At 36.5% G+C, this 16,689-nt stretch overlaps 1 protein-coding gene across 1 annotated transcript in view; it reads right to left on the bottom strand.

Moving 5' to 3' along the window:
- ADGRL3 (adhesion G protein-coupled receptor L3) overlaps positions 1–16,689 on the bottom strand; it is a 491,390-nt gene that overhangs the window by 112,697 nt on the left and 362,004 nt on the right. Inside the window, exon 11 of the mRNA XM_014460593.2 lies at positions 15,517–15,555. Within this exon, the coding sequence (XP_014316079.1) occupies positions 15,517–15,555 (39 nt within the window). The remainder of the gene's footprint in view (positions 1–15,516; positions 15,556–16,689) is intronic.

Below are 16,689 nucleotides of genomic sequence, written 5' to 3'. Positions count from 1 at the left end.
GTACAGTGTACTCTCAGTTTGCCTAAGGGCCACAGGCCAGCACAAAATAGAGCTATAAACTTACTGCAAATGGAACAAAAGAGAAATTCTTGCTGAAGAGGATGAAGAAAAGATCCCAGAGGTGTTTGATTTTGAGTTAGACCCGAATTGATGAATAAACTTGCCTTGATTATGATGAGGAAATTTGAGGCTAAAGGACATAAAAAGCAAGTTGATGATTAAAAAAAAGGATAGAACATGACTAGGGTTTCGGATAAGGAAAATGTATGGTTCACAGAAAGCGTGTGAATATGGTAGAAAAAATGGTAGGCAGAAGTCAGATCTTTGAAGAACTTCAGTATGATAGAATTTGGGGCGTTACTATAGAAAATGTACTGTCATTAAAATTTTTTATGCAAAGTAGTTATATGTTTACAGCTCTTTTAAAGCAAAATTTCCTCTGAAAACATATCAAAGAATGATTGGAGAGCTGATTTATGAAGCCACAAAAAATAATAAAATGGGAAATAAATTCTATATAAGTTCATTTTTTTAACATTCTTATGTGTTAAAACAAAATTTTATAAACATGCAAAGTATTATTAGGCAGCCTATTAGAAAGTAAAGAGCAATGATTTCGTATGAGTAGGTAAATTTAAATAATACATTGCTAACATTCTTTTGAACACTGCCTAGAAATTTTATTTTACTCTTTATTTCCATATCTTTGTTTTTTGATGTATTCTCCAGAACGCAATATTTCTTTAACAATATATACTGAAATCATTTTGCTGAACATTGTTTTTAGTTTTACTATATATTTTATATACAGTGCTATTAAATATTTTTCTTCATGAAAAAATCTCAGCATACGTAGAGAAAGAAAAGTAAGTTTTCAGGTGTCCTCTGCTCTCATCTCCTATTTTCTGACTATATTTATATATAGTTTATATTTAGTTATAATTTGAAAAAGTAAAAACAACTTTTCTTTTATTCTTCATTTTTTTAATTCTTGATATGAAGTTTATCTGTTAAGGATAAAATAAAATAGAGAACACGTTTAAAATCATTACTGAATAGGCACAGTGTACTTATGTTTGGATATTGATTCAAATAAAAATTTTAAAGGTCAAGTGTTGGAAGAGTCTTTAAAACAGTTTTGAACTTGCAGGTTTTTTATTAGAAGTCAAGTTGAGTGACTGATATTTACACATTTGATCAATAAACCTAAGGTTCCTTTTATAATCATTGTCATTTAACATTATTAAGCATCTAAAAACTACTAATCTCTGAACTCCCTTTTATATTACAGTGAAGTATTGGCATTTTCAAGTCTTAATTAAAATTAGATACAACTGACCTTAACATGATAAGAAGAACTTTTAACAGTGGAACAAGATAAAAGTAAAATTTCACAGAAAACACTCTGTCTCTTCAAGAGACCTCTTGTTGTTTAAAAATGTATTATTTTCAGCAAGCTGTAATTGATTTATTTTATAAATCTCATGTAGATTTAAATTGATTGAATGCTGCCAAATAAATCTATATTGTGTTACAGGAATTAAATGGAGCTATAAACTTGATTCAAACCTCTTGCTAACTCAACATTCATTCAACAAATATTAACAAAGTGTTTTCAATTGGAATGCTGAAAGATAGATACATTCTTTCTCCCTCAAAATGATGACAATATAGAGAGGCCAGACAATTACACAAATAATTAAGATATAGCATGCCAGGCATTATAATAGTGGAAACACAGGGTTCAAGCTCTGTCTTGGAAAGCTCATGAAGTATAATTCCAAACTTAAATTCCACATTACCTAGACAAGCAAGGGGTAGATCATGTGCTTATAGGTACAGCAGTGAGAGACAATAGGCACCTCAGAGGAATTGAAAACAATTCCTTATGGAAGAGCAAAGAGTGCAAAGGGTTCAATGGCTAGATTAGTGAGTGAAAGCTAATTTTCAAAGAGACTTTCAAGCCATGTTAAGTAAGATACTTGCAATTCTTAAAGGTAACAAGTCACTGAAAATTAAAAGTAGGGAAGTGATATGCTATAATGGCTAATTTTTATTGAGTGTGTTCCAGACTCTCATCTGAATGTTTTCTATGCATCAATTCCTTTAATTTTGACAATAACTCAATGAGGTAGATATGATTATTATCCTCATCTTGCAGTGAGAAAATTGAGACTCAGAGAAGTAATTTGCTAAAGGGTAATTAGCTAACATAAGGCAGAGCCAGGGTTAAAACCCATGCATTCTGGCTCTGCAGATGGAGAAATTTGATATTCCAAAGATATTTAAAATGATTTGTTGATTAATTAAAGTCAGTTGGGGAGAGCAATAAAAAAGTATGGTGCACAAAATTTGGAAATAGGCAATAAGGTGACACTTAAAATGGGAATAAAGGAAGATGAGCAAATTTCCATTCATTAAAAGGTAGACAGTATAAGTGCATGTGGGGGAAGAGGGTGCTGAACATGATGAATTCAGAGTGCCTATTTTGAATGCAAAGGACTTGAAGGGTGCAGATTACAAAGGCCTAGATAAGCCTTGTCGGGGAGGAAAAACCTGACCTTTTCCTTGTTATGTTCTGTGACTGGGCCTGAGAATTAAGCTGACATCTGATACATTAACAGGAGAAAAGCACAAACATTTTATTTAATTTTTTATGTACACACAGGAACCTTCACAGGAAAAATGAAGACCTGAAGAATCGGGTTGGACTGATAGCTTATATACTTTTTAAAACAAAGAATGACAGATTGTGAAGTGGCAAGATAAATAAAAAAGGTTTAAGCTTCTAGCAGCAGTAAATTGTGGGAAAGTGACTAGAAAATACATAGGGGAATCAAATGGAAGATAAGAGTTATTTTAGTATGTTTGTTTTCAAAGATCCATTTTGGCTTTGACTGCCTGTCTCTGGTGATAAGAATGTTCTTTTCTTGCTGGTACGTGGGAAATTTTATGATCTGCTTTTAGACAGAAAGAGGGAAAATATCTACTCTTTCTCAATGGACTTTATCTCAAAATAATCAATGTGCCAAAGTAGCATATTTTGGGGTAATGTTCTTAACCTCTTCTGCCTTCAGGTTACTCAAATATCTGACATTGAGCTTTAGGCATCATAAATTTATGTAAGCTTATTAAAGCCATTGATATGTCTGACATTTTCCAGATAAACTGAGTACAGGGAGAAGAATTGATGACCCAGAAATGCTAACAATAGGAGAGAAAATGCAGAAAGAATGGTTGACAACTGAGATGAAGAAAAAGTAGCTAGAACAACAGCATAGTATTACAGAAGTCACAGGAAAAGGGTTTCCATCAGTTTCCAAATGAACTCAAACATAAAAGCATCCCAAAAGCCCTTCTTCTTTAAATAATAATAACACCAGATTTTTTTCTGGGTAACTGGTAGAATGATTGTAAAAAAAAGAGAAAAACCACAGAAAAGTTTCTTTTGAAGGATAATCATTCAGTGTTATGTATCTTTACTATGAAGTAGGACATTTTTTCATTTAATATGTCTTTTGGGTGTTTTTATTTATTTTTTTTTGGAATATGTGTCAACATTGTTTTAAACACTTAGGATACAATTTAAACAAAGCTGAGAAAAATAAATCATAAAACTAAACATTCTGTCAAGGAAATTAAAAAATAGACAGATGATAGCTAGCTAGCTAGATAGACAGCTAGATGATAAATAGAGAGAGAGATGATAGATAGATAGATAGATAGATAGATAGATAGATAGATAAAGAGATGATAGATAGAAGCTAAGTACCATGTAAAATAAAATTTAAGAAGGCGTGATAGAGAGATCTAGAGTCAGGGGAAGGGTTGGAGAGAAGGTGGCCCATGATTTAATGTAAGATAATCCAGGTGAGCCTCAATGAAAAGATAACAGTTCAGAAAAGACAAAGTTGTTGAGGGAGTTAGCCATGCAGATCTGTGGGGCAGCTATTCCAATCAGATTGAACAACTGAATAAAAGTTGCCAAGTGAGCACATGCTCTGCTTGCTCCACATCCAAAGGAGGCCACCTTTGGATCAAACAAAAATAAACGAGGGTGGGATGACCCACATTAACTGAGTAGGTGAAGACTGCAGGTAAAACTACTTTGCTGGTGGAGATTAGAAATTCAGTTATGGCCATGGAATGTTTGGGGTGCCTATTAGACAATAAAACAAAGATGTTGAGAAGTTAGCTTGAAAATTAATTTAGGAGTTCAGGAGAGTGGTCTGTTCTAGAGATAAAATGTGTGGGTCACAGGCAAACAGGTGGTGAGATCACCAAGGGAGTGACTGTACAAAGAGAAAACAAGAGGGTTAACCATTGAGCTAGAGGGCACTCCAACCTTAAGGGTTTGGGAGCAGAGAAGGAACCAGCAGAGGAGGCTGGAAAAAAGCATCAAAATAGAAGGAAAATCAAGAGAATGAGTTGTTTAAAGGAAGAGGGGGTAAATAACTGTCAGATGCTACTGACTGGTCAATAAAATGGATTGACAACCGACTCCTGAGTGTAGCAGCATGATGTCATTAATGACCTCAACAAGTGCAGTTGCAGTAAAGTGGTGGGGGCAAAATACTGGTGAGGCGAATTTAAGGGAAAATGGGAGAGGGATTGGCAATAGTGAGTGTAGATGTGTTTTGAGGATTTCTACTGCAATGGACATACCAGTAGGCAATGAGAATGCAAGCCTGGTAAATGGTAAATGTTTGGAAGTCACTTTGTATTGCTAAGTACAATTTAAAAGGTTTTGAGGATATAGAAATAAAAGTAGCACTGTTCCTTCCCAAGGAGCTCAGAGATAGAAAAGTGAAGAGATATTAAAATAGTTTGATAATTGCTATAATAAGAGGAAAACTGAGGGTGTTGTAAGTTCACATAAGAGGGCATTTATCCAGACTAACTGGGACTAAGAGTGCTTCCTTAGAGTAACTGACATATAAAGTGGGTGATGACAGATTAAGTCAAAATTACTGAGATTAAAGGATCAGAAAGGAGAAAAAAAATCTAGAAGTAATTTAAGCAAAAGATATTACTTAATCTGAACTGCCAGTACTTACGTGGTTTGGGAGTATAAAATCCAAGGATGTGGGAGGCAATGGTTAAAAGTGTGGGAAATCAACAAAAAAGAGTCAAACTCTCAAACACTATAGTCCAAAAAAGGAAATGTTTTCTTAAGGGAAAAAGAGAGTAATGGAGAGTCTTTGAGTGGGGTTATGTCATGATCAGACTTGCATTTTTAAAACGTTATTCAGCAGTAGGGAGAATGGATTAACAGAAGAATTTCTAAATATGTAAAGAAGCTGGTTAATGTTTTTTTGAGCATCACCTACATGAAGGTGATAGCTGATGCTGTAAGAGTGGAAATCAGAGGAAAACTAAGCTTGCAACCAAAATAATCTTGCAAAAATATGTCATTTCCCTAGTTAAAGTTCTTTAACGGCATTCAGAATCTTGACTCCTTTCCATAGTTTTCCTATTCTTGTATCCTCCTTCAACCGATTGCTTCAGGACACTGGCTTTCTTTCTATTTTCGGAATTCTCCAACCACTCCTCCTCAGCTGACCGCCTATGGTCTGGGCAACCTCTGATCCCAGAATGCTTTTCTTCAGATAGGCACATGGCTGATCCCGTAATGCCCAGACTCAGCACATCTTCCCTGATAAACACAATCTAAAGTAACCAACTAGTCGCTTGAACTCACATGACTCTATTTTCATTTCTGCCATTATTTTATTTTATTAGTTTGACTGATTTACTGTCTATTTCCAGTTTGCTGAACTAGGATGTGTAGAAAGCCTTTCTGTCTTCACCCCTGAATTGGTACACCTTGAACAGTGCATGAAGTATGTCAGTGAATCAAAGAACATTTCTATGTTCTTCTTAAAGTATAGAGGTTAATTATTTTTTTAATGGAAAGTATATTTTCCTGACATTAAAAAGGATAAGCTTGTAGGGAAGTTAGAAAAACTATCACACCTAGAGGAGCCTAAGGAGACATGACGATTGTAATATTATGTATGTATGTAATGCAATGTGATATCCTGGTTAGGATCCTAAAACAGAAAAAGGACTTAGGTAAAAACAAGGAAACCTGAATTAAACTATGCACTTTTAACTAATAATAATATATCAATATTAATTGCAATAAATGCACACCATAATATTAATTATAATAAATAAAATAAATTGTAGTAAATGTAAATATGAATGTAAGATATTAATAATTGAGAGAATTGTATGTATAGGGGGATATATGATAATTTTCTCTACTTTTCAGTCAATTTTTCTGTAACTCTGAAACTGTTCCAAACATATTCTTTAGTAAAAAAATAAAAAGTAAATGCTTATAAAGAGTTAAAAAATACAGAAGTATATAAATTAAAACCTGAAAATCTACATATGGAACAATAACTCCCACCTCACCCAAAAAGAATCACTTTGACAGTTTGTTGTATTCCCTCCAGACTGGTAAATATTTACACAGACACACAAACAAATGCCATCACTATAATCATGCTGTTCACTGTTGATTTTTGCTTGCTTGTTTGTTTTTACTTCATAATATATCACACCCATCTTTCTAAGTCAATACAAGATCTACCTCATTCTCCCTGTGGCTAAGTATTCTATTTTTTGGTGCAGCAGTTTACTCAATGGGTTTCCTACTGATGTTTTGTTGATATAAACCATGATACAGTCTACCTTGTGATCAGCTCTACATGTTGGTTCTTTTCAGTAGTGCAATGATACCTTATTTGCCACTAGCTAATCCCAAAGTTTTGTGTGTGTTTTTCTAGGCAAGAAGAACAACACTACCTTGTTATTGTATGGGAAAACTTATAAAGAAACATTACAAAAACATGGGATTGACTTAAAAAGTTTTCCCTGGTAGGATATTTAAGAGGCTGATAATGATTGCTTTGAAGGAGGAAGCTGAATGAACAGGAGGGAAGTACGACGTAAAGTTGCACTATGGATCTCCAAGGGAGCACCACACAGACACAGCACAATGTCAGTGACATGCTCCAGAGTTAGCAATGCAGTTTCCCTACTTTCTAGATTTTAAACCGTGTAAAAATGCTTTCTGAGAATGATTTGAAATATATATTTTTTAATTCTTTAAGCAAAATGATTGCCCTCAGACTATAACTGACTGAATAATTACAAACAATATTAATCTGTACATAGGGTTCAAATGTAATCCTACGGCATAAATCTATCTATGGTATGTTAGTACATCAAACCTGGATGAAGATATCTATCTGTATCATTAAATAAGAAAAAAGTATTTCTGGTTGCATGTACAAATGCTAGTTGTCCCATACTCTTACCATACACACAGAATCACTGGACACAATGCCCAGCTGCAAAGATATACCTATTAATGTAGGGTTTAGCTGTGCAGAATGATAGTCCATGGGATATGGTCAGAAGTAGTTGGGTAAGACTTATGTGAAGTTCTAAAAGAGATGCATCTTTGGTTACTTGTCATTCTTCTTCTTCCTGCTCAGAGATTAGCATGAAGTGATGATTGTAACCTAAGTAGCTATCTTGTCACTGAGGATAGAAGACCCATGTGCTAAAGATAATAGAGCAGAAAAACATGTAAAACTTTTTTTAAATGTGTTTTCATGCTAATCCTGAAATGTCATGTCTGCATTTTTTTTAAATACTAGAGGCCCAGTGCAGGAAATTCATGCAGTCCGGGGGGGGTGGTCCCTCAACCTGGCTTGTACCCTCTCACAGTCCAGGAGCCCTTGGGGATGTCTGACTGATGGCTTAGGCCCACTCCCTGCAGAGGCAGGAGAGGCTCCCGCCACCGCCATTGCGCTAGCAAGCCATGAGCCTGGATTCTGGCTGAGCGACGCTCCCGCTGTGGGAGTGCACTGACCACCAGGAGGCAGCTCCTGTATTAAGCATCTGCCCCCTGATGGTCAGTGCACGTCATAGCAACTGGTCATTCCACCGTTCGGTTGATTTGCATATTAGCCTTTTTATAAGATATAATATAAGATATTTTTATTGATTTCAGAGAGGAAGAAAGAGGGAGAGATAGAAACATCAAAAATGAGACTCATTGGTTGGCTGCCTCCTGCATGCCCCACACTGGACCGAGCCTGTGCAACCCAGGCATGTGCTCTTGACTGGAATCGAACCCGGGACCCTTCAGTCCACAGGCCGACACTCTATCCATTGAGCCCAAACAGCTAGGGCTGCATTTCTCTTTTATGTGTGAGGATAAAGCCCTGGTTTGTTCAAATGCCCACAGTTATGTTTTGTTACTACCAGCTGTACAAAATTCATACATTTGATAAGGGAAAATAGCAAAATTATAACTCTGTTGGGAGCGGTACTAAAATATCATTTGTTGGGTTCCAAGCCATCAGGCAACTACTTTGCTGCAAATTATCCCTTAAAATTTCCATTTCTTTTCTGACCTGTATCAGAAAAGTTAATGATACTTCCAGAAAGCAAGATCTTAAATCTGTAATACTATTTTTAATATCTTTTTTTTTGTATTCTGGTTAGCTATGTGATCATAAAGCTGTTAAAGTAATAGCAAAATAAATTGATGTATATTCTCTTGTTTGCATAGAAATAATATCTATTTATATTCTATGTATTTAAAACTTTTCTGAAGGTAAACTCATGTTCAGAAAGTAAGGACCATTTGAATAGATTTTAAATAAACAGTTTTACAATTAAGTAATGATCCAGCCTTTGATCAGGAATTTATAAGAGAGAAGAGTATACCACCTGGTAAAAAGAAGTGAGAAAATACTTTTGTTTTAGATGAAATGTTTTATTTTAAAAACAGAAGGGCTTTCTTTTTTATTTTATCCTCATTAAATTACTTCCTGAAGCTTTTGAAAAACCATGTATATACAAACAGAAGCCAGGATTTGTTTATTTATAGGAAATGTGCAAAACAGAAGAGACAGTCATAAATGACTTTGTAAAGCAGCCATCTTTGCCTGGCCTGACACATTAACTACGGAAATTTTGAGAGATTCCCAGAATGATTTTCCTTGCACGTCAAAGCAGGATTTCCATCACCAACATCTGTCATTGTCCTCTGGATTTATTTGAATCATTACATTTATAAACTGACCTGTCCGAACTCCTAAATAATACCTGTATAATTTACTATGCTTGCAGTACATATGGTTTTATAGACTTTTGAGTCAACAAATGCCTGATAACAGCATTTAACGACTATAACTTATAGAAGAGAATGATAACTTCTTGATCTAAAGAAAACTGCTTTGGATTTGTAGACAGAAGTCACTTTCTTTGATCTCAATGTCTTTTAGCAGTAGGCTCAGGGCTGAAGAAACATGCAGGGTGCAGATTTATATTTTCTCTCTTTCTGACACAAATCAAGTGCAGATTTCTCAAGCTGTGAAATATATTAAGTTCACATGGTTTTAACAAAGGGTTACCAAACCTCTAGAACCTGCTGTGATTCAAACTACTTTCAGATGTCCTTTTAATTATATTAAATGAAAGTTTGGGTTGGCTTTGATGCTTATGGGCAAACATTAAAATCTCTTGAAAGAGCTGCTAAGAGCACTCCCTGTTGCTGTAGTTAATATACTACATTGTATGCACACTGCTAGCCAATTTATTCTAGCCACTTTAACAAGGATAGCCAGCCTGACAGGCCACACTGAAAAGTATCACGAGTCAAGCAAAGCACAAATCATTAGAGCACTCCGAAAGTTGTTTGACATGCACCACGGAGTTCTTTGTCACACAGCCAATTAAGTGACCAAACAAGGAACTCGAAAATACTCATTAATTTCTTCATAGCAGTATAAATGGAGGTTAGAATCCTTCTTGTCTTATACACCAAAGGCACACGAGTAAAACTAGCATAATTCAATTTGCACATTGTCAAAAGAGCAAGGAGCAACTTTGGTTCACAGTAAGTCTGGATTAAAGACATTAAAAGGGGGACGAATAGGTAAAAATGTTTAGAGAGTACATACAATAATAGATATCCAGGTCTTGGAATTTTTAAATTAATCAACAGTTGACATGACTTTTATCCTTGAAAAGCTGTATCAGCATTTCTGAGCAGATCCAGCAGCACTTGCCATCATGTCCTTCTCTGTGAAACCTGACCTTGAGTAGACTCCTGGAAGCCACCCTCTCCACGTCCTCCTCCATCCTTAAGGCTGCTCTTGGGTCTCTCTTGGGTTTCTCCTCTTCTCCCTGACCTCTTACTGTGACAGTGTCCTGGGGCTCAATCCTAGATTCTTTCCTCTTCTCTCCCTACACTCACTCCCTTGATGAATTCATCTAGAAAGTTGGTTGTAAAGGCCACATAAGGTGAACAGTACCTAATGCTTATTTCAGGCCTGACATTTCAGCTGAACTTCAAGCTTGTATATCTAACTGCATATTTAACATCTAGATTGCATGCATATCTAAGAGGAATCTCAAAGTTAACACGCCCCAAATAAAATTATGTTTGTGTCCTGCCCAATAGATAACAAATTAGAGCATCTCAATATATGGTGCTTCATCCTTCACGTTGTTCAGACAAAACACTTTTTATCATTTTAAGTTCTCTCTTTCTGACACTTCACATATAATCCCTTAGCAAATCCTGTTTGTCCCATTAAAAAAAAAAAGCAGAACGTGAATAATTATCTCAGCATCCCACACTCATATTCCACTCCAAGTGGTCAACCTGTTTCAGCCCTTAATTTTCCTGCTATAATCTACTCTCCACTTTTTAAACTTATCAGGTCATGTCATCCCTCTGGGCAGAAACCTACAGTGGTTTACATTGTTTTTCTGAATAAAAACCAAGTCGTCCTCGCCATGATCTATCAGACCTGGGGCCTTGTCACCCCAGAGAGTCATACCCCATTACCCGCTTCTCCTTCACTCTGCTCTGGCTGCACTGGCCTCATGGAACACCACAGGCATAGTTCCCCCTCAGAAACTTTCTTTCTGCTAGAATTTTTTTTTCTGCATATTTGCATAGTTCACTCTTTCACCTCCATAGAGGTTTGCTCAAATATCACCTCAGTGAGGTATTTCCTGCTTTTGTAGGAGAGAAGAATTTGCTGCTCCAAAATATATTTCTCTAACATAATTTTTTAAGCTGGTTATTTTTAAGAAACAGCAGACATAGGAGAAGCTCTGAACACTGAGTAGAAGTGACATTACATTTATAAAGGAACGCTCTATTGTAAGGGTGTCTCCCTCTCTGTACCAGGAAGACAAGGATGACTCAATCTCTAGAAACTCTTATCCATGAAGAAAACAATGACTTAAATCTACATAGAAACCGTGTCCTTGTCTGCTGTGCTTTTCTTGGTTACTTCCCATGACCGACTCTCCTATTGCTTTTAGCTGAGAATGGTATTTAAGGTGATGGTTTCAGCCATTTTGGTGAGCTACTCGGTTCTCCCATAGATACAGGACATACACATGTTATTAAGCTTTTGTTTTTCTACTGCTGATCTTTTTGACTTGATTATTAGACCAGCAAAGAACCTAGAAGGGTAGAAGAAAAAAATTCCCATCCCCACACTTGGTTTTTTCTCCTTAGCATTTATCATCATGTCACATACCATATATTTCTTATACTTAGTGTATTGTTTATATTCTGCCACTAGAAATTTTACCGTAGGAAAGAGAGCAGGAGTTTTGCCTGTTATGTGCACTGTATTCCCAGTAATGATAAGGTTACTAAGCACATGTGCTCAACTATTAATTCTTTTTTTAAATATATTTTATTGATTTTTTATAGAGAGGAAGGTAGAGGGATAGAGAGTCAGAAATATCGATGAGAAACATCGATCAGCTGCCTCCTGCACACCCCCTACTGGGGATGTGCCCGCAACCAAGATACATGCCCTTGACTGGAATCGAACCTGGGACCCTTCAGTCCGCAGGCTGATGCTCTATCCACTGAGCCAAACTGGTCAGGGCTCAACTATTAATTCTTGAATATTTTTGTTGTTACTAGTTTGTGATATTTTTCCAGTTGAAGATAGAGATTGTTTTGGCCCTACTGGTAACTAGGAGAAAGATTTCTAGTGTATAATTAAGGCAAAACAAACAAAATCAATAAAAATAAAATGAGCAAATTATAGTTCCAAACTGAAATTTAAAGAAGGGCTTGCTTCAAATACCTTATAAGCTTTAAAGAACACACAGACCATCTTCCATTTAAAATAGGAATGAAAGTAAGGAGAAAGGAAGTTAGAAAGGAAGGAAACCAGGTGTGTGCACACGGGCACATGTGTGTGTGAACAAAGGGGAAGATGGGCACATGCTCAGTGAGTCAGGCTGATACAGGGAAACTGCCTGTCAGTCAAGCCTGGGACCATGGATTGGCTGGAGTAGGCAGGGCCACTGCAAGACAGCAAACATTTTGGAATATATAATTATCTAAACAAAGGAATTCACTCTCTTGGCTTGTGGGGCTCTCTTACTCCTGCTTCCTCGCATTCGCCCTCATGTTTCCTCCACAGTGATGTGGCCCTGCCGACCCCACATGCAACGGACTGGTGGACTGCAGCTGGGAACACAAGCTAAGCCAGCCTCATGCTGGATGGGGCCCGGCTCCAACATGGAGTGGAAACTCTGGACAGTGGCTCTGATTCCAGCTCTGCTCAACTTCTTCCTTGGCGGAATGAAAGGAAATGGGTCCTTGGAAAGTAAGGGGTTTGAGTCCACAGAAGTAAAGCTCTCTACTATACCTCGTCCTCCCATGCAAGTTTCAAAAAATTCCTTTTCTTGGGATATCGCAAGAACCCCACTCCGACCAGCAACCGGGGGGGACAAGGACCTCTCCCCAGTGATAAGAGATCTAGCTAATTCATAAAATAGACACTGTACCTCTAAAAAATTGAAAACCAAATGGATTTAGATGGTCAAAATCAACCCTAGACGAGTATTATTTGTACAAGTGGAAAGGTCATGTTTTTAAGAATCTCAATGACTAAACAATCACATATTTGTAAATCTAATACATAAAGTGCTTCAAGTATGTTTCATATCTATTTTACAGAGAGCTCAAAATATGCTCTGAACATAGAAACAATAGGGCACATAAACAAGTCTTTAACATTCAAATAGACTAAAGTTTAAAGTATTGTTCACTCTATAATTCATACAATAATGATCTACATTAAACCAAACAGAAGTAATGCCATGTATTAATAAGCACAGCATTTCTGCTTCACCAATATTCTGTGTGTATTTGGTGTTATCAAGATGTTTAGTCAATAGCTGAAACATTTACTCATAGCCAGTCAATTATAACCCCAGGAAATCAGCCACTGAATAAACTGTGCTATTAATTTTCCATCAGAGATTTGTGTTTGAATGACCATGCATTTCATAGATGTAAATACTGAAAGGCTAATTATCTCCAAGGTCCCATTGAGGAGATGGCATAGATTGCAATAAAACCCATCCAAAAATTGCTCAAAATGATCTTTAGCCTTCAGTGCTGAAGAATACTTTCATTTCTCTGTTATACACACTAAGAGGATAGGTCACTTATACACAGAGTATTAACCTCCAAAAGCAATTTTCTTTCCCAAAACCTTAGAAAAATAAGCTTTTAACAGTTTCTTATATACAGAAATTCACTATTTTACAAAATATAAAGTAAAAGCTTATCTTCCTAATATCTGATACTCAAATTATTATTATTATTTTTCTTTTTAAATGTCTCTCTCACAAAATATCCTCATTGTGACTAAACTGATATGGTTTAGTTTCTAGACTGCCAATACAAGAACCAGCAATATGTATCTTGAGGCATCTCTCTTTATAAATGCAACTGGCCTTCCCCTTTAAAAATGCTGTGATACAGCCTGACCGGCATGGCTCAGTGGTTGAGCATCGATCTATGAGCCAGAAGGTCATGGTTCCTGCTTGGGGCACATGCCTGGATCGCAGGCTCCATCCCCACTAAGGGGTGTGCAGGAGGCGGCCGATCAATGACTCTGTCTCATCATTGATGTTTCTCTCTCTCTCTCTCTCTCTCTCTCTCTCTCTCTCTCTCTTTTCCTCTCTGAAGTCAGTAAAAAAAATATTAAAAAAATAAAAATACTATGATACTTACACATAAAGAATAATGTTTATTGGTGCATAGTTTCATATATTTTCTTCTTTCCTGCCGAAGGGGAACAGAATACACCACCCCAAGTTGTTCACACTGGCATGTGGATTATTTTGAGCTCAGAGCAATCAAGACCTAGCACTCAGGAAAAATTTGACCTCTCCCTTAACTACCTAAAGAATTTAGATAGGAAGCCTGTACCAGAAAGAGAGCTATTAACAGAAATAACTTTTTTTATCTGAAAAAAAGGGCAAACATCTGTTTACCAAGCATCTGTGCTCCTGATTCTCCTGTGGATTCCACTCCTCCCCGAGGAAGTCCCAGGGCCCATCTCTTTGCTTAGCCCAGGATGGCATATAAACCTCAACTGCAGGGCTGCCTTTGAGTGGCATGTCTTCATGGGGCTCCCATGCATACATAACTAACATTCTTTTTCTCCTGTTAATCTGTCTTGTGTCAATTTAATTATGAGGCAGCCAAAGAACCTAGAAAGGAAGAAGGGAAATGTTTTTCTGCCCCTATACTGCCTTCCTGCCTTCTTTCCTTTCTTGTAAAAGGAACTATAAAGCTTGTTTCTGGGATTTTATTTTTTCATACAGAACTCATAAATATGTGAATGGATTTTACCTTTCTTAAAAACAAACTACAACATGATGTGATGAAAAATTACATTTACTTTGGGATTAACATTGACAATGAGTGGGAAAGTAAGATAATGGCAGCATGTGTTGAATATTCTGCTATAGAAGCATGATATCCCAAGTACCCTGAGCTTTCTATTGCCTTACATGATTTTGATGGTCATTTTTAAATATATATATATATTTATATTTCTTTATTGATTTCCGAGAGGAAGGGAGAGGGAGAGAGAGATAGAAACATCAGTGATGAGAGAGAATCATTGATTGGCTGCCTCCTGCACGCTCCCTACTGGGGATGGAGCCTGCAACCTGGGCATGTGTCTGGCCTTAATCAAACACAGGACCCTTCAGTGGCTAGGCGGACGCTCTATCCACTGGGCCAAACCAGCTAGAGCTTGATGGTCATTTCTGAATTACTTGCTACTTAAATATTAACTGGCCCATTAATGAAGTTTTTTCACATACACCTCCATGAAGAAATTAGAGAGTCCTATATCATACCCAACTCACCTTGCAGTGATGATCAACATTCTCACAACCCAAGTTGCACCTCCTTCTTAGTCTGTGTGTCTCTTGTAAGAAGGAGCATTGGCATGGCCATATGTTTTCAGCACATACCTTTTCACGTGATTTTTCTTTTCCCACCCTTCATGCCCACCCTGAAATCCCTTTAATGCAACAGTGTTTATTATCATTTTTCTCTCAGATGCCCACGCATGCTACCACCAACAGAGACAATTCAACAACTTAACACATTTATAAAAACGCAGAAAGTACCTGGACATAGGCTCTGCAAGAGCGCTCCCTTTTCTGAAGCTGAATCCAATAAGACAGCAGATTAAACACGGAATAGAAAAAACAAGTTAGTGACAGAAGGAACAAGAAAAATAAAAGAACACATCTACACAAAACACCTTATTTTGTTGAGCACCACTTTCTAGAAGAGAATGAAAGCTAAGCAGCAGCAAAATGTAAGCCATGGCTTGTAAAATAGTGGCCAACACACTTTCAGAACAGCCCAAGTGAAAACTGGATGGTGTAAAGCTGTTAATGATGGAAGGAAATCTTGGAATAAATTTAGTAGAAATTAGTAAAAATCAACATACTTCATTCATTGTAAATGATTAATTTCACATCAGGTTAGTTACTAATTCATGGGCCACAAATAAAGACATATGAAGTTAAGTGACAAAAATTGGGAACCCGTTTTTCAAAGATAGGATGTCGTTTGTGGTTTACAGACTATGTAGATGGTTAATATGCAACCACAAACTTTGTGTTCAAACATACAAAAAATTCTGTTTACCTGAAAAATAGAAATGCCCATTCATTATGACTATTTGATTCTAAGGGACAAATACCAAGAGGTAAGTAACTTCTGATTAAAAGAATATGAACAATATCCTGATTTATCACTGCTTTTATAATTCCCAAATAATTTCTTTTGACAGTTTTGACCAAATAAAAATTTATACATTTTAGAAACTTGTGTGGGATAAGAAGCCCGTATTTATTTATTTATTTATTTATTTATTTATTTATTTGCGTATACAAGGAGGTTTTACTGACCAAAAGGTTAACAGCAAGTTATGTTCAGTCCCAAACATCCCTACCCTTCCTAAGAAAAAGAATAACTAATAAGCTTAGTTGACCTGTTTCAATAAATGACCCAATATTTTACAAATTAGATTGTGGTTTCCCTACTCTTTCCTATTTTTTCCCTTCAGTAGCCTTGATTGTTGATGGAGAAAATTACTCAGTTTTAAGAAGCAGTTACTGTGATGCCTTTTGTGTGGCTAACACTGAACTTTTTAATGCATGCATTCTTCATGAGCACAGAGCAGTTACTCCTCTAAAGAATTAAGTGAGGAATGAGTGCGAGCAAGGTAATTGCCAGTGCTGTCATTTGGATCATTGACTCGCATCTCGGTTTTGCAAGACTCTAAAACC

The sequence above is a fragment of the Myotis lucifugus genome, unplaced genomic scaffold, assembly GCF_000147115.1.
Source record: "Myotis lucifugus unplaced genomic scaffold, Myoluc2.0 scaffold_135, whole genome shotgun sequence".
NCBI classification, from domain to species: Eukaryota; Metazoa; Chordata; class Mammalia; order Chiroptera; family Vespertilionidae; genus Myotis; species Myotis lucifugus.
The sequence above is the reverse complement of the archived record's forward strand: the minus strand, read 5'-3'. Positions and strand labels throughout refer to the sequence as shown.